General features: G+C 40.3%; 1 protein-coding gene across 1 annotated transcript in view; it reads right to left on the reverse strand.

The window, feature by feature from the left end:
• The window catches only part of LOC149160853 (uncharacterized), a 322,505-nt gene that overhangs the window by 254,737 nt on the left and 42,779 nt on the right, over positions 1-24,989 (reverse strand). The window contains exon 2 of the mRNA XM_089436805.1: positions 18,532-18,588. Within this exon, the coding sequence (XP_089292931.1) occupies positions 18,532-18,588 (57 nt within the window). The remainder of the gene's footprint in view (positions 1-18,531; positions 18,589-24,989) is intronic.

A 24,989-nucleotide genomic window follows, 5' to 3' on the forward strand; every position in this document is an offset into this window, starting at 1 on the left:
TTCTCAATAAGGTTTAGGTCTGTCATTTTCTTCCATGCAAGGAAATTTGCAGCCCCAACCAATTTATTGGTTTCCTTGCAAAAAGACATTTTGTTATTATCAGATATAGTCATAGACTTACTTGACAGATTGATGCTTGCTTCCTCCTTAATCTTGATGTTGATAGAGGATTTGCTTCTTAAGAAATTGATGAGAGAGAGTTTGATTCGCAATCCTCCTTGAATGATTTAGTCTTCCTTCTTTCTTTGGTGATGTATGATCTCTGGAGTGCTTCTAGGGTTTCGGTCTTTTCTTCCTGCTTCCTTCTTGAAGACAACTTCAAGACTCTTGTTGATGTAGCATTCTTCGATCTAGGGTTTTGAAGATCTTGCCCTTGGTAGCCCTTGAATCTGCTATGATCCTTCTTCGATGCTTGATTGGATGGCTTGGAGTTCTTTGATTTGCTTTGACCTTTCTATGAAACTCGATTCTTGTGTGTCAACTTGCTTTGAATGCCCCTTTCTGACTTCAGCACCTAAGCTCTGATTCCATGTTGAGAAATCTATGGCATGGATAGTTAAGAGATTTCTCTACTTGATAATTGCTTGTGATACACTTTTTACTTCTTAGCTTATAGTCTTTTGTTCATTATGTTATTATTGTGTTCTTTTCATCAAGACAATTACCAATATGCACAATAAGGGACAAGTGACACAGTATGTAGGCTAGTCAACCAAGGCCAAAACCTCTCACCTCTAGAGAGGAAAACTCGATCAAAATTCTTCTTCTAGATCTTCAATTGACAAGTACCAAGACCATGACACAGACCCTTGACTCTAGTATCCTCCCAAGAACCTTGTCACTATCTGTGATGCTCTGCCTCTTCCCTTTAACTTCCTTTCTTGATCTGGAACTGCTCTCCTCGACTCCTTCTAGAAAAACTCGGTCTCTATATCTTTCTCATTACTACTTCTCGACTTCTCCTAGAGAATCTTGGTCTCTAAGCTTTCACTGGTTTCCTCTAAAGAAACTCGGTCTCTAGAATTCGATCACCTAGAAGAGTCCTTCTCTTGCTGCCCCAAAAGAAAACCCTCCTTCGCTTGCCCGGAAGAAACCTTTCTTCGCTGCCCCAGAAGAATACCTTCTTCGTTGATCCAGAAGAACCTCTCTTTCACACTTCCCATAAGAATCTCTTCTTCGTATTGCCCAGAATGTCAGATGCACATGGAATATGGACAGCCAAATAAGGTAAAGTGTGAATACATTTTCTATTAACAAATGATACACATTTATAATACATGGGAGTGACTATTGGATTCCATATTCCAAGGTCTCTTGGACTCCCTTCGACTGTTTATCTTCCACACCATAACCCTTAGAGGATTAGGTGTTCATCACTCCCCCCTTAATCTGAAGGGGTATGTATGAGTCCAAGAAGAGAGTTGTAATACAAAATGTGCAAAAATGCATGGCAGCACTAGGCTGAATGTGCTCTCTGAAATGTTGGTATAAGGGGAGGTGGTTTAAGGATGACCACCAACACTAGAATGCTTAGTGCAGTTCCAAGAACTCTTCCAAGTCTGGCAAGAAGCTGAGGTCTTCTGCTAGAGGAAGTGCTCCTGATGTCTTGAAGAGGGAAACCTTCAACCTTGAAAGGGAGGTCTCACCCCGCATAAAAAGGGAGAACCTCAACCTAAAAAGGGAGGTCTCAACCTGTGATGGTTTAAGGATTACCACCAACTCTGGAATTCTTAATGCAATTCCTGGAATTCTTCCAAAACTGGCACTAAAGTCTTTTGCTAGAGGAAGCGTCCCCAATTCTTTGAAGAGGCATCACCAACTGAAGGCATGCTCAAGGGCATCTTTGTCTCTGGCTACAACTCTGAATCTGATATGGCAGGTTGTGGCTCAAGCTCGCTTGATGTGGCTTTGAAGCTTGTAGACGACCATCACTTCCCCCCTGTCAAATACAAGGTGAGATGATGGAGAGAACTCAACTGCAAGATTGTTTAATACTCTAGAACAAGTTCTGACATATGACTAAAATATCTTCTTGGTTGCTAAAGCCCATTGCTAAGAAGCGATCCATCCAAGATGAATTTGTGTTCTTGCAGGAGGCTTGTTTTTGAAGCATCTATTTGAAGAATGACTGGTTTTATGACAATGCTTACATGGATGAAGATCAACACAGTGATCTTTCATATGGCCAACCCTTTCACAATGTTGGCATTTCACAATCTGTTGTTTTTGTGGAAGAGGAGCAGAATCTGGAACAGCTAGAGATGAATTGTCATGAAGAAATCCAACACTCTGAAACTGGATGAGCTTTGAGTAATCTGGAATATGAAAGGAAATCTCCTTTTCATATCCAAGACCGGTTTTGTGCTTGTTATGGACAAGCTCTTCCCAAGGTCTGATGACCAACTTGGGAAGTGCAGACTAAATTTCTGCATCTGCATATACAACTACTCCTGAGAGGGGTTCAATGATCTGATCAATTTCTGGTTGTTGATGGGAGTGTGTCTCAAACAGAGAATTGTCCTGAACAAAGACAAGTTCAAAATCATGACTATACTTTTGTAACTCCTCTTGTTGTAGTTGTGATTCAAGCTGCAAAAAATCAATTTTGTCTTGTGCATTTTGCAGACAAGTCTGAATGTCTGAAAGAGAGGCTTTGCTAACTTTAACAGTGTTGTCAGCGGTAGATAAGATTAGAGTGCTTAATAACTCTAATAATCCATGAATTTTCTCCATTATTCAAACAATCAAGTCAACAAATGACCAAAAATGTACTTGTAGAAACAATAAGAGTTTTAGAAAATTAATTTGCCAACTTTTCAACAAGAATTAATGGTTATCTACCACACCTTCAAAATGGACAAAAATCCAAATCCATAGAGTCTGCTCATTTCCATGCTCAAATTCAGCGTCCTCTTGTTCACAAATTCTACCCAAAGTAAACGAAATCTCTTTTTTCAGGCTGTCACAAGCATAGCCAGTCTTCCTTAGATTATTGGAGTGCATTCATTTGACTGATGTCTGCTCATGTTCTCACTTCACAATGTCTTGTGCCTCAATTTCCACACAGCAAGCCCAATATTGTTGCCTTAACAGAATGTCCAGCTTGCAGCAGACAGGTTTGCAGCCCACAGACTCTTCTTTTCCAGCAATAACAACACCCCAGCTTCAGAGCAGCAGGTGGGATTTTATTCCAAGCATGACCTGCTCTTGCCAAACATCAACAATTCTGTAGAAATCCAAGGCCTCTAATCAACAACAAAAGCATTCAACAACATGTAGGAGCCATTGAAAGACACGAAGAGTGATTTGGGCAATGCATTCATTGCAGGGCACAGTAGTACTCAAAATGAATTGGGTTTCAATGACCATCATGCCATTTTAACTCCAGCACTCAAGTCTCAGACCCTGGATTACCAGCTTGAACAGAATCAAAAGCATCTGCAGCATTATGCATCCTCCACTTTGGGTAGTTTAATTAACATATCTGCTAATTGCTTAAATCAAGAATTTCTTCAAGTATTTTATAAAATGGAAAATGATTTTTACTGAGCTATTGCATGCAGTCACCAGTGCAAACTTGATTTTGAACAGAGCAACAGATGAAGGCAGTTTGAACTTCTAATGACAATGTGCTAACCTGTCAATCTAATTCCCCTCCGGGCCTCCACAATATCGAATTCACAGGCACAACCAACAATTCTGTCTCACCTTGCAGTCATAAGCACAACAATTGTATCTTAGCTCTGCGAGTCACAATGGATTTTCCGACTTTTCGGCTTTGAAATCAAGCGTGGAGACGGAAACATTTACAGTCAATGGCGAGAAATGATGCTCTTGTCTTTTGGTGCACTTCTATCTTTCTGTTTATGTTGGCTTGATAAACATTTATTCCACTCGAATTACTCTCATGCATTTATCAAGAGGAAGCTGCAGGTATGATGCAATACAAAACTTTACTTCCAAAACCTATCCTTACAAAGAAAAATCATTAACTTCCCTCTCCATATGTCATCTCCTTTCCCATTTGAAAACTTGCTCTCATGCCAAACCAACTATTAGTACTGCCGATTGCTGCTCCAATTCTGTACTGGAGCCATCTTTCAGTTCAACAAGCAATGATGATTTTTTTAATCAGTCCAACAAACCGTCACCGGCTTCGCCCTCCTTATCCGGGCAGTGGAAGCAACCCAGGAAAGCATGCGTATTTCAAACTGGGTACTCCTCAAATGACGTGGATCTGTATAAAAACAGCAAGCAGAGGACTGCTAGTTTTTGTGTCATTACTTACAGTGATTCTGAAGACAAAAGAATCCAGACAGAAAAAGTAAATATGGAAGTAAAAGAGAGAAATATCAGAGTTGTCAAGGCTGAATTTGAAGACCTGAAAATAGAGAAAAACGTCCATCAAAGTCTGGATACCCTGATTGATACAAAAGCAAGGATACCGCGCTCCAAAAGGGTACACGCAGCAACGATTTCCTCTTGACATGGAACCATCGTATCAAAGTTCAACGCAATCACTTCAATTTCCAGAGTAGGTGACTCGAATGTAAATGAACTAACGCACCAAGAGTTTGAACAAAATGGCTCACAACGCAGAGAATAGTAGTGATGCTCCCAACCAACATATTGGTTACAATGCACCCAGAATAAACTTCAGAGGCAAATAATCGGCATAGCAGATGGGCAGAGAATGATGGACAGAGAATAATGGCAGAAGCGTTTTTGCATGGGAGAATATACAAAGCGCATGGCTGACAAGCGATCCAGGCAACCTAAATGATATGCCAGTGTTCGCAGGAAAATAATGGCTCAAAATGGAGCAGGGCCAGCAATCGCCCGCTATGATACTATGTCAGATGCACATGGAATGTGGACAGCCAAATAAGGTAAAGCGTGAATACCTTTTCTATCAACAAATGATACACATTTATAATACATGGGAGTGACTATTGGATTCCATATTCCAAGGTCTCTTGGACGCCCTTTGACTATTTATCTTCGAAACCATAACCCTTAGAGGATTAGGTGTCCTACACAGAAGAAATCTCCTTCGCTAACCCTAGAAAAAAACTCCTTCACTCTTCTTCGCACTTCTCTTTTGTAGCCCTTCTTCTTCGCTCTTCTTCACCGAATTGCTAGTCGAGTTACTTGCTTCTAATGGAGGTCGAATTAGGCTATATATACACTTCCACACATGTCCTTTAGGCCGACATGATCACTTGAAGTTAGGTTGACTTCTTCTAGAAGCTTCTTCCATCGCTGTAGGCCGACTTGAAGAAGATAAGTGACAAGGTCTTGGAGGATACTTTACATAGACAAATTTGACCTTTTACAAAGTGTAACATGCAAGACAAATTTGACCTTTTACAAAGTGTAACATGACTTTATTGCATGACAATTACTCTATCATTTTATGACTAGATGACAAATAAATCCTAATGACTTTCAATGGGAGCCTTGACTCAAATTAAATCTCTTGCTCATGAAACCCATGAAGCAAGTCAATACAATAATTTTATTTTTCTTCTTTACATCTCATTACATAAAATCATTATTACATGTCATTATGAAGACTAAACCTAGTTACACTTTTCAACAGGATTTGAGTCGACCTCCTCATAATTTGAAGAATTAGCTTCATTAAATTTTGCAGAGAATAGCTTATAAATGACAACATAGATTCTCTCTTGGCAACTCCTAAAGATGATCCTCATATTTCCCCTAGTAGTTCATCCTATAGCTCCAAGAAAGAAAACTACTCGTAAGGAAACTACTAATACCTCCACATCTCCATAATTTCAAAAGACTCCTCTAGTTAGAAGTCTCTTCTCTAATACATTGACCTCTAGCACCATGGCTCATTGTTGCATTCAAACCATTAGATGTGAGTGGCTTCTCTAATGCTCCTCACTAAATTTCCTAATAAATATGAAGAGTGGCTACCCAAAATCAATGACACTTATGTAGTCGGAGCTGAAAATCATACACATGAGTTCTATTACACTATGGGTATTAGTTTGATCCAAGAGGAGGATGTGGTTATGATGTTGCTTTCTTTGACCTTAGAAGAATGCGCTAAGGATTCGTACCTAGATCTACCTCAAGGGAGTGTTACAAATTGGGACCTTTTCCACCAAGCCTTCGATAAAAGATGGGCCACGGTCAAAGAAGCCATTCAACTCCCAGATAAATTCCAAGAAGCCAAGATAACCGATAATGAAAATGTCAAAGAGTTTACACAACAGTTTGATAAGCTGCTCAAGGAAGTCCCTAACTTGTATAAGCCAATCGAAGACACTATCCTTGAGAGACACATAGAAGCATTTCCTAGACATCTACAATATGCTCTAAGAGATAAGAAGCCTAAGTTTCTAGAAGAGAGTAAAACCTTAGCTATTGAAATAGATCACAATCTAAGATCATCCAAAATTGTTTTGCTTGCTTACCCAAGGGCTAGAATTGAACCTAAAGCTAAGCCTAGTGCCCTAGTGGACCTTGCCTTGCAAGTATTTGCCCAAAAATTCAATAAAGTTACTATAGAGCTAATACAAGGGCAGATGGCTATGATGAACAAGCTATCAATTTTGGAAAGGGAAAGGGGAGCCCATCAAAATTTTCCTCCTAAACCACAATTTGACAAAGAAAGACCTCCTAAGAATAATTCTTTCATTGGAAGCAATGTTTCACAACAAAATGTACCCAACACTCTTGCTCTAACCAATATGGTTGATCAAGAGGGGAACTCTTGCTGGAAAACATGCAATGAATTTCATACCCAAGAGAAGCGTCCTTACAATCAAGTGGAAGAGGAGGAAACCTCGGGGCATCTTAACATTGCTAATAATAACGCTCCTTTTAAAATCTTGCTTGGAGAATCCTAATTCTTTCAACAACAACATGAAGAAAACAATGAAGAATTTACTAATGATCGTGATGAGCCAATCATGGCTCTTGAGGAGGGAGGAAGATTTTAAAAGTTACAATATTCTAGGAGAAATAATGACCAAAACCAAGCAAGTGCTAGTAACAATAGTGCCCTTCAAAAGAGTGCTAGTCCACCCACACCTCCTAAGAACATCCCAAAACACAATGCAAATAATCCTAATATGTCTTTGGATAGCCAATTCCACTAACTGCTAAGAGTCCCATTAACAATATCACTGTCACGTCTCTATGTCAAAATATCAAGGTCATTGTTATATCTTTTACTGCTTGTCAAGTCAAGGATCAAACCCCCATAGTCACTGTCTTATTGACATGCCAAATGTTACAGTGATTGACTTTTACCAATTAATCACAACCCAATGTTACAGATTCACTGTGAAGTCTTTATACTACTGTTATCAACTTAAGCATCTCATCAAATCACACAAGAGTCACTGTTTCACTACTAGATTCTCAATCATATGTCAAGAGGAGTGTACAGGATTTTTAAACTACTGTCAAGGTTACATAAGATAAGTGTTATGTCACAATGTTACTATACTAAATGTCATTTGTCAATATCATATCATATTCAAATCATATGTCCAGACTATATATCAAGTTACTGTTAATATGCTATTGTCACATCACATGTGACTATCACCAAGTCAAAACAACATTGTCAACATGCTTGACTGTTGTAGATGATTTGATCACTAGTAAAGTTACTGCTATTATGCCATTGTCACATTACTTGTTAAGTTTGTATGGCAACACTGTATCTCAAGTCACTGGATTATCTGTATCACTGCAGTACAAATGATCTTTAAGACAATTGTACTGAACAGTCTCATTGAGCACTGAATGTTTCAATGTTTTCTTGACAAGTTGACTCACAAGGAGGTATTCAAATTCAATGTTAAAGTGCTATTGTTTCAAGTTGAATCAAGAACCTTGTGCATAAATAGGTTATCTAGTTGCCAGGTTATTATAGAGGGATATTCTACAAGATGGAGACTCCTATCAGTCCTACAAGGAGTTTGTCAAAAGATTTTCCAACATGCTGCAATATTGTCCTAGCACAGGAGGTCTGCAATGTTTTAGTTCTACTAGTTACAAGGTCTGCTATCTTAATCAAGTGAATTCAATGATTGGCTTAGTGCATTTTGATCCTTGCAGTTGCTCACTGATACACTAAGATTACCACCACTGTTTTATGGTGAGAATAAACATCATATATTGACAATGGTATAACTAATAGAAGTGTCTTTATTCACATGTCACAAAAAGAAAACACAATAAGAAACCTTCGCTGCCCAAGAGAGGTTTGTTATGGTCCTGAAATAGGTCTTGCAGAAGTGATGCCCAAGAAGGGCCGAGGAAGAGTTGCTAAGTGAACTCCCAAACCAGAGATAAGCTCTTAAGACTTTGAGCTAATTGGAATAGTATTTACCCAAGATGAATCTCAACCAAATAATAAAAAGATATTGGAATATCTATACGAATCCCTTGAGCAAAAATAAAAAACACAATGGAAACCCTACCTTCTGCAATGTTCGCTTGTTCTGTTCAGGTATTTAGTGCCCTAAGTGAGGGCCAAAGTGCTTTAATGGAAGGCCTGAACCTACAATGTGAATCTGCCCAACGAATCACCCAAAAGACCTAAAATAAAGCCAAACAAAGTCCACTTGTTGACTTACCTCGGGTGACCGAACAGTTCTGTGAAGAAAAAGAAGTCCTGGAAATCCTTCATTGTTCCTTGCCTCAGAGAGCCGAAGATTTCAGAGAGAATTTCATAGAATGGATGAGTTAAGAATGTTATAGCATGATGGTTAGATTAGGTCTTATTTTATAGTGTTAGGTTAGGCTAATTAGGGGTTCTTTGAAGATAGATGTTGGAGTAGATTAGAGAGTTAAACACCTTTCCTTTTATTTTAATAATTGTTATCTTAAAAATTATTAATTAGTTACATTTATCACTAGGTTAACTTAATTGAGAAGGATTTTTAGTCTTGGGAGTTATGATGAATGCTTCATATGGGTCCATTTGTGATGATGCCTACAAGGAACCCTTATGGTTAGTTTTTGGATGCCCACAACCAATGAAATTATGCCATGTCACCACCGCTTGGGGTTTTAACCCAAAAATTGGGGTCACCAACTTCAAAAGTGAATATCTCTCAAACCAAGAGGCCTCTCGAGGCATACCACGTACCACCAGAAACATCTTTCCGAGGAGAATCCAATGACGTGGATCTCCAAGTCAAACTCGATATTTTGACCCTTCAAAAACCATCGACAAAGTCGGGGTACACCCTTAGTCTAGGTAACCCAAACCCTAGGACTTGGGTTTTCAACCATCCATCATTGTAGCTACCAACTTGATGTAATCCAACAATTAATAAGAAGTGTTCATTAACCATTTGACATCAATCACTGGTTTTTTTAGTCAAAGTCAAACCCAGTCAACTCCATGGGTTGACATCAATAACAACACCATCCAACACATTCTACTCATTCATTTCTCATGTTGTTGTGTTGCATTATAGATCATATTACAGTTAGCTAACTTTCTTTTTTTTCAATATGGATTTATTATATCATATTAATGAAAGGGTGATGATTAACACCCCATACACATGCTAGCAAACAAGTTGATTTGAGTGTGCAAGTAACAACCTACGAGCCAAAGGATTGCTAGGGTTCTCATGAACTCCTCGTTCGAGCATATGGATTATGTGCTATACAATGAGCACATGTCCCCAAGTTGGAGCCAAATGTTACCCACCAAAAGTGGGTAAACCTATAGGAGAAAACTTTTCTCCTATCTTCAACAACCAACCAGCCAACAACCCTACATAATGCTTAGTGATGATAATATTGCCACATCCCTCCACCATTTGCATGGGTCATACACCTCTCAACATCTGACATTCCTCTTGAATGAAGGTCAACCACCACTCAGTAGGTACTTTAACCATCTTGCTATCAAGTGCGTTTACTTAATGTTTTGGGCATTTTAACATAGATAAAGGAGAGATCTGGATGATTGACTGGTCTTGATTGTAAGTTTGTTCTCTCACCTTAAAAGGGGGGTTAGTCTTTAGCCCTAGTTAGCGAGACCTCCTCTAAGGCCTAAGGGTTATAGGAAAAGCACTACTTGGGAAACTTGGATTGAAGTAGTGTTTCCATAACATTCCATACTTACCACTTTTCACCTTTCCCATGATATCACATCAATCCTTCGGGTTAACTATCATTGGTTCATTGGTATTGGCACTCATACATCCACATCCATGAGTTAAGCCTAGAAAATTTGCCCCAGAGGTTGATGCAGCTAAAAGAAAGATAAAGCATAAAATGGCCATAATAAAAAGAAAAAGAAAAGTTAAAATGCTAAGGATGGTCAGAACAAAATTAGTGTGCGAGCAAAACCCTAGCATGAGCTCTACCCCACTCATTAACCATCACCCAGTTCATGAGCACTAGATCCCCCATCTCATTACAAGGAACCCTTGTGTGTCCCAACCCCAATGAGTGAAAAACCAACTCATCTTTAAGGGACAAATAAATATTATATCATAAAAAGCAAGCTTGGACACCCGATCTATGCTCCATATATATTATCAAAACAAAGAAAGAGGTGCACCAAAGGGGTAGAAAAAGCACACTTAGCAAAGTGGTAACTCATGCCTTCACGATTTCTCCCTCCACTACATCTATGCACTCAAGATGTGGACCTACATTAACTGGTCCCATGACCATGGCACTTAGCCATGAAGTCCTCCCCGTCTCCTACCACCTATTGTCACTAACACCTATGAATTGAAGGGTTGACCTTGCAAATGTCATCTCCCCTTAGGGACTAGAAGCATCTGTGAAAAATTTTGAATCTACACATCGAAAATCCTACTGCAATCATTGGTTTATCATCTCCTACTTGTTCTTTACATTCAACAAGTTATTTAATTATGTAAATAGTGATGAAAACACTATTGCAGACTACACATACATACAGATCATAAACTGAAAATAGAATGAGACAATCACACAAGGGACACCATTATTTTTGGACAATCGTCCCCAGAAAAACCCAATTCGAGAAAACCAGTGCAGCATATAAAGGTTTTGTATTATTAAGCAGATTTCTGAATACAAATAGGGTGCCAAATCCGGCTCACCCAACAAAGAATAAACCCGGCAAAAGTACCTCTATCAAGAGACAGATGAACAAACCCCACAGGTGACTGTGTTGTACGCAGTGCTAGGCAGCGATGGCTGCTCCAAGCTTTGTGTTAGAACTGTGTCAACTCCTCTAGGAGCTGCGTCATTGCGACACTGCGTCAGAGCTCTCCCTCTGTGTCACTGCGTCATACCTCTCCCTCTGTGTCACTGCATCAGAGCTCTCCCTCTGCGTCACTGCATCAGAGCTCTCCCTCTGCATTAGAGCTCTGCTAGTGCTTTTCTGCCTCTCTACTATGTATTCTCGGCCTTGAACTGAAGTCCCTCTGCCGAACTGCCCCTCTCACTGCAACAAATCACTTATTTGATTTTCTCAACAAACCTCGCCCCAGAAAAATCGAACTAACTATTCTCTCAAGTGTATCTCCAACTGACCCTCAAACCTCCTCTTATACTTTTCCTGTTAAAGAACAAACCCCACAGGTGACTACGTTGTACCCAATGCTGGGCAGCAATGGCTGCTCCAAGCTCTATGTTGGAACTACGTCACCTCCTCTAGGAGTTGCATCACTGCGTCAGAGCTCTCCCTCTGTGTCACTGCGTCAAAGCTCTCCCTCTGCGTCATTGCGTCAGAGCTCTCCCTCTGCGTCACTACGTCAAAGCTCTCCCACTGTGTCACTGTGACACTATGTCACTACGTTAGAGCTCTCCTAGTGCTTCTCTGCCTCTCTGTTATGTATTCTCGGCCTTGGACTAAAGTCCCTCTGCCGAACTGCCCCTCTCACTGCAACAGATCACTTGTTCGATTTTCTCAGCAAACCTTGCCCCAGAAAAATCGAACTGACTATTCTCTCAAGTGTATCTCCAACTGACCCTCAAGCCTCCTCGTATACTTTTCCTATTGATGAATCAACAACCAAGATTAAGTCCCTAATCAACGGCTAAAATTAAAACAGACTTGATCCTCGTCTCTTAGAAGTTTCTCACCCATATTCTTATTAATACCCATTAATATTTTTATTTTCCTAAGTTTAGACTTAAGAACCCATTAAAAATATTAATTATTTAATAACTCCTTATCCGGGTGGAATTTCTCCAAACGATTTTTGGGTCTTGGAGATCTCATGTGTTCAAGCCCCTCCACAAAATTTCGGAGCTAGAGCACATCCGATACTACCCAAAATTAACACTCCCTCTTAGCGAGGAATGTGCTCTAGTAACACTTCTCAAAAGAAGTATTACATTGATCCACTGCATATGTCCTCTATGTTGTTGATGCTTGGCCTGATGCCCTTCATCCACTGCACTATTGCTTCCTGTACTACTGCCCATGACTCTGCCACTGTCACTGCTACATCTGTACTATAGTGCCCTCTCAAAATGTTGCCTCATGCTACCCATAGCATTGCCACTGCTGATTGTTGCACTGCAACTCAGTTGCTGAGAAGTAAGCAACTAAAACTTCACCCAAAAACTGACATGCTCGTCAATCTAGATGCCTCGTGACACTGAAGCTACCTCTGCTGCTAATTTGTGTTGACTCTCTGCTATTACTGCGTTGCTGCAAACTGCTTTGTGCCTCTCGCACTGCTACAACATCCACTGCGCTGCCTCAGAGTTTGGCACTCTAGCTTTGCCACTGTCGCTCCATCACACCTCGCTCCAACAGACACTCGTCATTTCGCTACTGTCATTAAGGGCTCCCGTAGCCGTATGTGATCCAAGAGTTTAGGCATCTCAAGGATCCTGCCTGTCATGTAGTCCTCTCGACTACAACTCCATGTTGCCCCACCTCTCCTCCAGAGGCGCATGAGCACTCATGGCACAATCGTCATCCTCGCCTTCCTTGTCAGCTTTTGCTGGAGCACCCTTCGAGTCAGATGCTTCCTCCTTGCCCTTCTTCTGGGGGCATTGAGTGGTATAATGTCCAAGTTCCCCACACTTGAAGCATCTGACCTTAGTTATATCCTTCTTCTTTCTCTTCTGCTGCCCTTTCTATCCCGATGATGCGAGAGTTGCATCCTCCTCCTCCTCCTCCTCCTTCTTGACTCGGGATCCTTTGTTGCTACTCCTGCCTTGGTCAATCTCCTGATCTCTTCCTGTCGAAGAGTTGCCCACATGTCCTCCCAACTGGGGAGAGTCGCTCTGCCCAAGATACTCTAGACAAATGTCTCCCAATCCTCAAGACTAAATTCAGGGCAATCCTGACCATGAACTCAGGATCTGGTGTAGACCCCACGGAAGTCAACTGGTCTCTAATCCCTTGCAACCTGAGGAGGAAGGGATCGATCTCTTCTCCCTTCTGCATCTGGTATAGTCTCAACTGATTTTCTAATAGCATCTTTCGCTGGATGGAAGTGCCCTGGTACAAGGTGGTCAGCGTCTCCCACATCTCCCTTCTTGTTTCCTTCTCAGCAATGTGTGGTACTACATGATCCTTGAACCCGTCTAGGATCATGCACTTGGCCTTCGCCTGGGCCTCCTAATACTTTTTCAACGGATCAACGTCAACCGGAACAACAACTACTTTCAAGGCATAGTCTTTGACGTGATTCTTGTCTAGGACTACCAAGAATTTGGCCTTCCAGATGACAAAATTGGATGTTGCATCCAATCTGTCCTAATCCCTCAGTCCATTGACCGTTGTCTCTGCTCAAAAAATAGGACTGGTTCTCTTCTCCCTCTCCTGTTGTTAATCTAGCAAGACTCGGATCTGGATTTCTTCAGCGCTAGAAATCCTCTAAGAAACAAGCTCCTCTAGACTCCCTCTGAGTCCTGATTTCCTTCACGGAAATCCTCTGGCCAAATGTCGAATCACTCCTCTCCAATCCTCCTTTGCTGCTACAACCCGGATCTAGATTTATTTGGCTAGAAATATGTCAAGGCAGTGACTCCCTCTACCTTGGCTCTGTCTCCACAGACATTGTTCTACACCAACAGCAACAGCGTCCCACCAGCTCCTCAGATCGAATCTGCTCTGCTCCCCCAACCCCGACAACTGAAGAATCTGAGCTCCTCTAGCTTTGCGCAATCACTGTGTGAGCTAGATCAGCTCCTCCTGGCCACTGTGCGAGTCCTTCCTAGTCCAGAAAGATGACGTGGCTCTGCGTGAGCCTGATTTGCCCCTCTGCTTCTGCGTTGGCCTAGACAACTGACGCAGTTACTGCGTGGGCTCCTCCCAACTACTGCGTCACCTTCACCTGGGTCAGAATGTTGACGCAAACATTGCGTGAGCCTCTGTATCACCTCTTTTGCACTGCGTCACTCTCCCTCTGCGTCTTTGGCTCTGGAACAGCGCTGTCACTTGGGACAGCTACTTCTCTGTAGCAAATTCTCAGGATCTCTCGGCTAGTGTCTTCAGTCTGCTATGATCTGCAATGCTCGATACCATGTAAGAATTTCTGAATCTACACATCAGAAATCCTACTGCAATCATTGGTTTATCATCTCCTACTTGTTCTTTACATTCAACAATTTATTTAATTATATAGACAGTGATGAAAACACTATTGCAGACTACACATACATACAGATCATAAACTGGAAATAGAATGAGACAATCACACAAGGGACGCTATTATTTTTGGACAATCGTCGCCGGAAAAACCCAATTCGGGAAAACCAGTGCAGCATATAAAGGGTTTTTGTTATTAAGCAGATTTCTGAATACAACTAGGGTGCCAAATCCGGCTCACCCAACAAAGAATAAACCCCGCAGAAGTACCTCTATCCAGAGACAGATGAACAAACCCCACAAGTGACTACGTTGTCCCCAATGCTGGGCAGCGATGGCAGCTCCAAGCTCTGTGTTGGAATTGCGTCACCTCCTCTAGGAGTTGCGTCACTACGACATTGCGTCAGAGCTCTCCCTCTTTGTCACTGCGTCAGAGCTCTCCCTCTGCGTCACTACAACACTGCGTTAGAGCTCTCCGAGTGCTTCTTTGCCTCTCTGCTATGTATTCTCCGCCTTGGACTGAAGTCCCTCTATCGAACTGCGCCTCTCACTGCAACAGATTACTTGTTCAATTTTCTCAGCGAACCTCGCCCCAAAAAAATTGAACTGACTACTCTCTCAAGTGTATCTCCAAATGACCCTCAAGCCTCCTCTTATACTTTTCCTATTGATGAATCAACAGCCGAGATTAAGTCCCTAATCAACGGCTAAGATTAAAACAGACTTGATCCTCGTCTCTTAGAAGTTTCTCACCCATATTCTTCTTCATACCCATTAATATTTTTGTTTTCCTAAGTTTAGACTTAGGAACCCATTAAAAATATTAATTATTTTAATAACTCCTTATCCGGGTGGAATTTCTCCAAACTATTTCTAGGTTTTGAAGATCTCATGTGTTCTAGCCCCTCCACAAAATTTCGGAGCTAGAGCACATCCAATGCTACCCAAAATCAACAACACCAAATAAGGTTGATTATCTAGCCACCTCTACGGGAACACTTTTACGAGACTAGGTCTAGTTAGATATTTGAAGGTGATTCTGGTTTGAAGTATTGCTATGCCCATAAATATTAAGTATGGTCCACTAGGATCCATATATGGTCATTGTCTCTGATGAATGGTTGATTTCACTTGAGTTTCAGCAGATTTTTCCAAGTGGTTTTACACAAAACATCAAAGGCCTTGAGGGCACACCCATTCCATGTCTACTCCACATGATGCCTAGGTCATACTACATTTTCGAAGAGCATGATGACCTTGCAGATGCAATGTTGCTCTTCCACGGCAAAGTTTTGGGCACTTTAATGATCCTAACAATTGATCAACACCCCAAAGCAACCTCAAATGCCAAAACATCGAGCTCACTTTCCTTATCTTTCGAAATTCTTGATGATGTACATAGCGGACCTAGCATGCTCCCAAGTTGGCCTTACCATTATTTGATGGGTATGCCTTGATTCGGAGTCCAAATGATGATGATGATCCCCCAAGATGATGAGGGGAGGCTTCTACTACCTCATGCAACCCCAAAGGCAGAGAGAGATTGCACCATGTTGTCTTAATGGCACCCATGGAGATGACGCAGGGCACCCAGAGCTGGCTTTTGGACACATGGAGATGTTTTAAGACTTGATTTGAGGATTCTTCATCAGTTGTTGGTTGGTCATGATGGTTGGGGGTGCATCTAGCCCATATTTTGCACTTTGAGAGACTTATTACCCCTCAAAGGGCATGATGTAATGCTCATAGAGGGATTTTGACTCATGTGTGGGAAATTAGTGGCATATTTTACTTTATTGATCTATTGGGTTGGCTTGTAAACCATCTATTTCATGTCTACTTAAAATCAAACTTGTTATAGGGCTTTTAGTTGGATTAATGGGTGTGATAGACCTCATTAAAGGAGGATCACTCCATTCCTTCTTTTCATCAGCGCTTGTGGATTTCCGCCTCCTTAGGAGAGCTTGACTTAGCCCTTTTGCTACTCACTACTTGTGGAGATGTGATCTTTTTCGAGCTATTGCTATTGGAGACTAATTTGTGTATTGGAGATGTCTTTTGGGGATTGAAAGAAGGAAATTTCTTAGAAAAATTGCAAGCATAATTGCATATTTTTAATGGTTTTTAATGTGATGAATATTTGCTAGGGTTTTGTTTTCTATTTTTCCATGTCTAAATGCATATCTTTATTGGAAAATCATGTTTGATAATTGCATGTTAAATTTACTTTCCTTGAATGCCATAGAAGACCACCTAGAGAAATTTCTCCCCTCATAAAAAGATAGCTAGGCTTTGCAAGTGAAAACTAGGATTTCCCCCTTACTCCATGCATAGATTTGATATCTCTTAAATTTAGCCCTAAAGACTCCATCACCCAAGTAGGGAAAGCCACTGGGAATCCTTCTGGTGGTTAAAACGAATAATTTTTTAATTTTTTCCTTCCTAATCTCTTTTTCCAATCCCTTTAAGGCAAGCCGCTAGGGCTAGGACATAGGGCCAAATTCAACTAGGGCATATTAGAGGAGAAAGTTGAGACTTTTGTGGTATGATCTCGTCTTGATTGATCTTTTAAACTCAAAAACTATCTCTTTTCATAGTGAAATTCGCCCTAATAGGGCTGATGCCATCTACCCTAGGCAATGTGTGCCCTAGTTAAACCCTAACATTAATTAAGGCTTCAACTTGGGGCTTGATTTGAAGATTTTCCATCTCCTTTTGTTGATCTCATCATTAGCAAACCTTTTCTATGTGCTTGCATGCCTAGATACTCTTTTGTTGAGCTACATCTTGAAATCCTATGTGTCAAGTACCTTTCTAAGGCTTTGTTTATGGTATGTTGTTCCTATACATAGAGAATTGTGCCATTTGTCCATTCAAGTACCTTACTTAGCCTTTCACATATATCACCTTGACCCAATTGACTTAGAATACCCTTTAGGTGAAGACTGGGAAGACCAGCAGGTGGTGAAATTTCACTAAAAAGCAGGAGGAGGATTGTTGAGGTGACAGTGGCAATCCACCTCATTTTTGCATCTTGGTCTGGCTTTTGCTGTGTGAGGCCTCTTGCAAGGCCTGGTAGATTTTGACGCAACAGGGAGCGCGCTCCCACTTTGAGCGCAATTCCACAAGGCAGGAAGCAAGAGGGGACAGTTCAGGCAACACTGGGCATTGCTTTTTATTATAAGTGCTCATTATGATTGATGTTCTACTGTTTGCATTAATTCCACATTAAAATGCATGAGTAGTGTAACTCACTGTTTTTGAGGTACCCCATCACTTCGAGATCAGTATAGAGGGGTTTGGGGTACATCACATTTGCTGTTTCCTAAATATTTAGAAATGTTTATAATACCCATAGCCATTTTGGAAACCACGTGTGTTCCATATCATCAATAACAGTTTTGACAAATAAGAGGGAAATTCATCAACATTCAAATATCACCAATGTTAAGCATAAACCAATTAATGGTGCATATGTGATCAGTATTATCAGGCAAAGGAGAAAATGCTTTCTTGATAACTTTGTTATTCTTTGATGAGTCTGGTTAACCTAAGACAGTTGTCAATCTGTTGCATGTCAACACATCTCAACATTTTAACCTCTGCTACTATCTTCAAACATTGGTATGTTGATCTCATTGTGATATATAGATCCAGCTCCACCATTAACTCTTGAAGGTTGTTCTGAATAAATTATATTTACTCAACAAGGTCAAACACTATTTCCATCACACAATTTTCAGTCAAAAAAAGAAACCAACAATTAAGAAGTTTTTTTACTAAAAATAGCTCAGATATTATTACTTTAATGGAAGCTTTCAGTCATCTAAGATCTAGTTCTGGATCATTGTTTACATAAATTCAAAACAAAAATCATTAGATCAGCATGAAAATAGCATGGTATTTGTTCCCCATTACAACCTAAATTCTTGCACTATACAAAATAGCCATCTAGATTTGCAGCAAACCTGATTTATGTCCTCTGTATTGAATGTGTACTTTTGCAATTGTCCACTGGAAGGTGCCTTCAAAGGATAAAAAAAGGGTTAATGCTTCGAGTCTTCTTTCAAGGAGGAAAGACCTTGTTAAATTCGACGCAGTCACCAAGGCATTAAATAAAACAAGAACAATCAAAGGCACAAATACAAATTTCTCTATATGTCCTCTCCATTTTCAAAATGCACTGGCAGTTTTTTGTATGCATCACATAACAAAATGAAAAAGAGGTAGACCTGAAATATTAGATGATAGCAGGACACATCTAAGCAATCTTTCCATAATGATAGGAGATATGGATGGCCATAACAAAAAATGCAAAGAATCAACAATTAATCAAAGAAAACTCTAACTTGGAAATCTGCTGAAGTGAGACACTAAAAATATGACTTCTAGAGATCAGATAAGAGATTTAACCAAGACTCCAAATTTTGTAGTGAATAAGAAACAATCTACATAACAACCACTTTAAATATTCTTACATTTTAACTAATTTTACTAGATTTTCCTGGGTTTAAAACTAAATTCACCATTCTTGTTGGGGCTTATAGCTGCTAGCATTAGTTTGTGCTTATCACATTTGTACGCTTCTTGGTTATATTTCTAAGGCTTGAGTTCATGAGAATATTAAGAAGACATAAGACCTTAAAAGCTAGATTCCCTAAAACTTGATGGAGTAGGAAACAACACAAGTGGTGGCAAGGCCAACATATATATATATATATATATATATATATATATATATATCAGTTGTAAAGAAGGCTGCTATGTGATTGTTACGAGCATTTGTGACATATTTGCCATAGCTAATAAAGGTTGTCATCAGCAATAATTGCTTACATAGGGTAGCAAAACATGTCGTAGACTTCACTGATACATATTAGCAAAGACACATCCAGTGGTAATATATGTGGATTCTCATGCAGCATCCACAAAGCAAAATGAGGGATTCTCATGTGAAGCACTTTGGTGGCTAGTTTGGCATCTATACAATGGTTGGATACTTGTCCTACTGTTGATGAGAGTGAAAACCTAAAGGAAAAGTTGTAGATCTTCCCTGCAGTCTTTGTCTATCCACATCAGCAGATGCCACCCCATACTAGCAAGAGATGATAGGATGGAAAAGATTATTGTTTTAGAAAGGACCAAGTCCAAGTAACTGTTTCCAAGTGTCAACATTGTCAACCATTTATGAAAGTCCATGGGATATTCTCGTGACTGCTAACTAAAAGAAACAACTTCAAGAATAATGGCTCTTCCCCTAGCATCCTTAGACTTCCTAAACATGAAGTGTTTTTGAATGCTTGTGTTAGCCTAATTTTGGAATAAGTGAACCATTTTGGTAATAGAGACGCAATATCATTGTAATTTCAAAAATAAAATTTAGAGTGATTTCTGGCCCCGGGAAATGTGGCTACAATTTAGGAGTTATGTGTCCAATCATTTCCCACAATTTTTTGTTTTGATTATGAGTTTGTGAAGCTCAATTGTGAAACATAACTCTATGCTTATTAGGCCACGACTTCAGAGATCTGCATCAACCATTTAAAAAATTTCAATCAGTGTGATTCAACCACCTTACAATTTCACTCTTAGCATCCCTAGTGACCTAGGGCACTATCCAACTTACCAGCCCCAAAGTGGGTGTGAATGATAAAATCTCATTAGTTTGCCTCTGTATTTCATAAAGAGAGGACAGAGCCTAACCGTATGGGCACCAGCCAAGACTACTCATCAGAGACTCATATTTTTGGGCAGAATTTTTCTAATAAATGGCTCTGCACTACACTACATGAGACATAGAGAAAGTGTTCATACCACTCGTACATGTTGATGCATTCATGATATAAAGTCATGCTACCTTATTACGTGTTATGTGCTTATCTCATTCTAGATTCTAGTGTGTTTTACTTTGGAAGTTGTGGTTAAATATAGATATTGCAGCATGTATGTGCAATTTGCTTCTTGTACTCTTATGTTATTCTAAATTGACACTTTTAAAAGAAGGAAGGCCCAAAGTAATCTCTTGTCAATGTTGTTGGTCCACAATTAACATGTTGTTTCCCAGCCATGGTTGTTGCCAATATGCATTGTTACTAGTATATGGTATTCTAGCCATGGTTGTTGAAAGCAAGAATAAATGTTAAAATTGGCAACTAGGGCCAAACCAGTGTTGTAGGGGAGCGCCCCCCCCCCCAATCTTGCTCCCAATCCGTGCTCTGGGCGGGAGCGGGTCGGGAGCGCGTTCCCGTAAAAAAAAATGCTCCTTGCCTGTTTCCGGATCGAATTGGGGAGCGTCGCTCCTGTCACTACGGGAGCCATTTTTATAGCTCGGGAGCGATCGGGGAGCAATCACTCCCGACCGCTACCAGGGTATAAAAATCGCTCTCGGCGGCATGAGCGACGCCCAAAAAAATCACGCGGCCAGAAAAATAAAATTGAAAAAAAAAAAAAAAAAGAGTTCCGCCGAAAGAAATAAAAAAAAAAGGGCGACGGTTGGAAAAAATAAAGGGAGGGAAGGGAGGAAAGGGAGGGAGGAAGGGAATATAAATAAACCCTCCCTCAAATGAATTTCATTATTTCAGAAATTGAGAGAGTGAGAGTGAGAGCAAGGAGTAAGGAGAGAGCAAGGAGCAAGGACTTGCAAGGGGAGATTGGAGGCCAAAGAGGTAGGCTCTATTCTAGTAATTTTTTTTTAATGTTCATTCCTAAATAAATAAATAAATTTCTCCCATTCCCGTTCCATTTTTTTTGCAGATTCAAAACTTCAAATTTCAAACATCATGGTCATATTTCTTGGCATTTTCTTCTTCTTGGTTCCTTTTTATATTATTATGGTGTTGGAGAGTAGAAAAAGGAGGGTTGAAAATGAAGAAGGGGATGAAGAAGTGGGTCATAGTGGATTTGATGAAAACCCCGAAGAGGAGGAGCTAGAGGAGAGTGAACATGAGTCTCAAAAAAATAAACAAGACCAAACTCCATTGTGGAAATATGTTAATAGGCCTGAAGAAGGGAAAGGGGATGGAACCACTAAATTTCATTGCCCCCATTGCAACAATAATTACACAGGTTCATACACCCGTGCCAGAAAGCACCTCTGCGGGAAAAGGCCATGGGATGGAGATAAACAAATAGGAATCAAAACTTGCACAGGTGTGTCAGCAGCAGATAGAGCCAAATACATAAGGGAAGAGGAGGAAGCCCAATACATATCAAAAAAATCAAAGGGTTTCTTTGAACCAAGCTCACAATCACATGCACAAAGAACTCCTTCAGCATCCTCCCAAGACAGTGGATATCGAGGCACAGGGTCACCAAGTTTAAGGCATAGAAGCATATTAGATTTCCTTGATGAAGGGTGTAGGAATGATGTGGATTCAAAAGTTTACAGGTTTCTCTATGCATGTGGGATACCATTCAATGTTCTTCGCTCACCTTATTGGCACGAAATGGTTTATGCCATAAATGATGCCCCTAAAGGATACAAGAGCCCTAGGTATGACAAGGCTAGAACCGTTGGACTTGATCATGAAAAAGCAAAAATATCACATTCTTTGAGTAGAATGACAAGTTCTTGGACTGACCATGGGGTGTCCATTGTATCTAATGGATGGACAAATGTAAAAGGCAAACCATTGATAAGTGTTCTTGTTGTGTCTGTTAGTGGTGCCATCTTTCTTTCAGCATATGATTACTCAGACAAGTTCAAGACCGGCATCAACATTGTAGAACCATTACTTGAAACAATTGACCATATTGGACCATACAATGTCATCCAAGTCATCACTGATAATGCTCCTAATTGTAAGGCAGCGGTAGCAAGTATTGAGGATAAATACCCCAACATATTTTGGTCTGGGTGTTTGGTTCACACAATGAACCTTTTGATGCATGATATTGTTAAGAACAAAAACCAACAATACAAATGGATTGGTGATTTGTACAAGAGAGGCAAAGAAATGATAAAATTTATTACAAATCATAGCAATACCCATGGCCTTTTCCGCAGTCACTCAAGATTGGAGTTGTTGAAGATTGCGAGGACTAGATTTGATAGCTATTACCTCACCTTCAGGGGCCTTTTGAAGGTAAGAGAGTCATTGGCTAGCATGGTATCAAGTCCACAATGGCAGGTATTAAAGGAAAGGGCTACAAATGCAGCTGATAGGCAAGGTTTTGAACATGTGGAGGAGACCGCTCTTGATGGTATGTTTTGGGCACGTGTGAGGCAAGTATTGGATTTCACCAAGCACGTTTATCACATGATTCAGTTTGCAGATACAAATAAACCAGTGATTGGGGAGGTGTATAAGCAGATGGATACCATGTTGGGGCAAATAAAAGATATTGTTCATAAAAATAATCCCAACTTGTATAAACTGATTCACAATTGTGTGTGTATATGGTGGGATAAACTTAATGTTCCACTACATGCCTTGGCATATATCCTTACGCCAAAATACTACGCTGCATCTTGGTTGGGCCAACCTGCACCAAGGGGTGGGGTTAGGGTCAAACCCCATATAGATGAAGAGGTATCTACAGGATATTTGCAAGCATTAGACAAGTTGATACCTGAGAGGGAGGAATGTGCTAGTTTGCAACTTGAATTAGGCAGATACTTCAGTTGCACTGGCTTATTTGGTACCTTCCATGCAATGGAAGATAGAGACAGATTTGATGCTCTCACATGGTGGGAAGCATATGGCGACCAGGGATTTTTGCCAAAATTGGCAAAAAGAGTTCTCTCGCAAATTGTAAATACTTCTTCTGCAAAGAGGTGTTGGAGCACCTACAGCTTTATACATAATGTGAAAAGAAACAGACTCAATGAAAATCGAGCAGAAAGCTTGGTTTATGTGCACTACAACTTGAGGTTGTTGAGTCATTATTGTTATCGGGCTTATGAGGATCCAACATATAAAATTTGGGACAACCACCCAGAGGATGATAATTTGGAGGATGGCACTATACATCTTGAAAAACTAGAAGCGGAACTTATGAGAGAGGAAGATGAAGCAACAACCATGCCACCTCCACCATCAAGTAGCAATGCTCAAGTTCCGAGTCTTGTTCCTTTGCTATCACCGCCTCCATCTACACCCTCACGTGGAGGGCATGTGCCTTCTAGTTCTGGTCGTCGGTCTGTGCGGGAGGAGACTCCTAGAAGACCACCACGACCTACTCATAAATCAGACACTTCTCATGGCAAGGGGCACATGAAGTAGTAGATAACAGATTTACAGTTTACTTGTCTTTTCTAGTTTCTAGTAGTTTTCATAACTGTTGACTCTTTCATATTTATTATGATATTTTTTGTAAACAATATATGACAATTTAAGTTTGAAGTTTGAAGTTGGCAATTATAACTCATTGGTAATGAATTATGAATATGATGCTTCGTGAAAGTTGTTTCATTTCATTTCATTTTATAACATTTCATTTCATGTTAGATATTATTTCTTGTAATGGTTAAACTTAGCTTACAAGTACAACTTTGGTGATCAATGATGATAAATGTTATATATTGAATTTTCAATTTTGAAAGCTTGAAGTTGAAACTTTAAGATTGATGAATCATGATTCATGAGACTCAATATGTTGTATGTTACTAACTTGTGGACATGGTTGATGAAGATTATAACTTCTAGATGATTGTTGTTATATGGTTCAATGATCAATCTATGTTTTTTTATGTTTTTTATATCTAATTCATCATTCTACATGTTTTTGTTGACATATATGTATCAAAATATAAAAAATATATATATTATAAAAAAAGGCTCCTGGATTCGCTCCCAAACCGGGAGCTTTTGAAAATGTCGCTCCCGCATCCGTTTGCGCTCCTGCTCCCCGTTTTCGCTCCGGTCCCAAGTAACACTGGGCCAAACTCCATGTGGGTCATCTTATTTATGGCAGCTGATATTTTTCCTAGATTCCTCTCATCGAGAGGTGTAGGATTGATCTAAAGATCATCCGATTCCGACGAGTATTTATGGAGATATGAATTTATTTCTAATTACTTGACAAATTGTCAAGGTCGGCCAGCAGTTAAGTGTGTGGCACACATGCCCAGCGTTGCATATATATTATAAATAGAGGATTATCTCATCTCATCTCTTCTTCTCTCTCACTCTCCTTTCTTGTTTGGGTTAACAAAGGAGCAGCTAGGGAAAAGGAGAAGGACACAACCATAAGAGAAGGATGCAGCAAAAGGAAGGGACGCAGGTCTATTTAGGGTGCAGCCAGGGCAACGTAGACCAGCGTGAAGCCTCCTTTGACTGCGGCCTTGTGTGGGGAGTCTCCCTCAAGCAAGCCGCAATTCAGATCAGCTGTTTGGAGGGCTGAACTAACCACGAAGTGACCAGCGTAAATCTGGTTAGGGCTGACCGCAGGGCTGCCTGAGCGTTGACCAGATTTGACCATGTTT

Source organism: Pinus tabuliformis, chromosome 5_2, assembly GCF_031772625.1.
Source record: "Pinus tabuliformis cultivar Carrire ecotype Pingquan chromosome 5_2, CPIR1, whole genome shotgun sequence".
Taxonomy (NCBI): Eukaryota; Viridiplantae; Streptophyta; class Pinopsida; order Pinales; family Pinaceae; genus Pinus; species Pinus tabuliformis.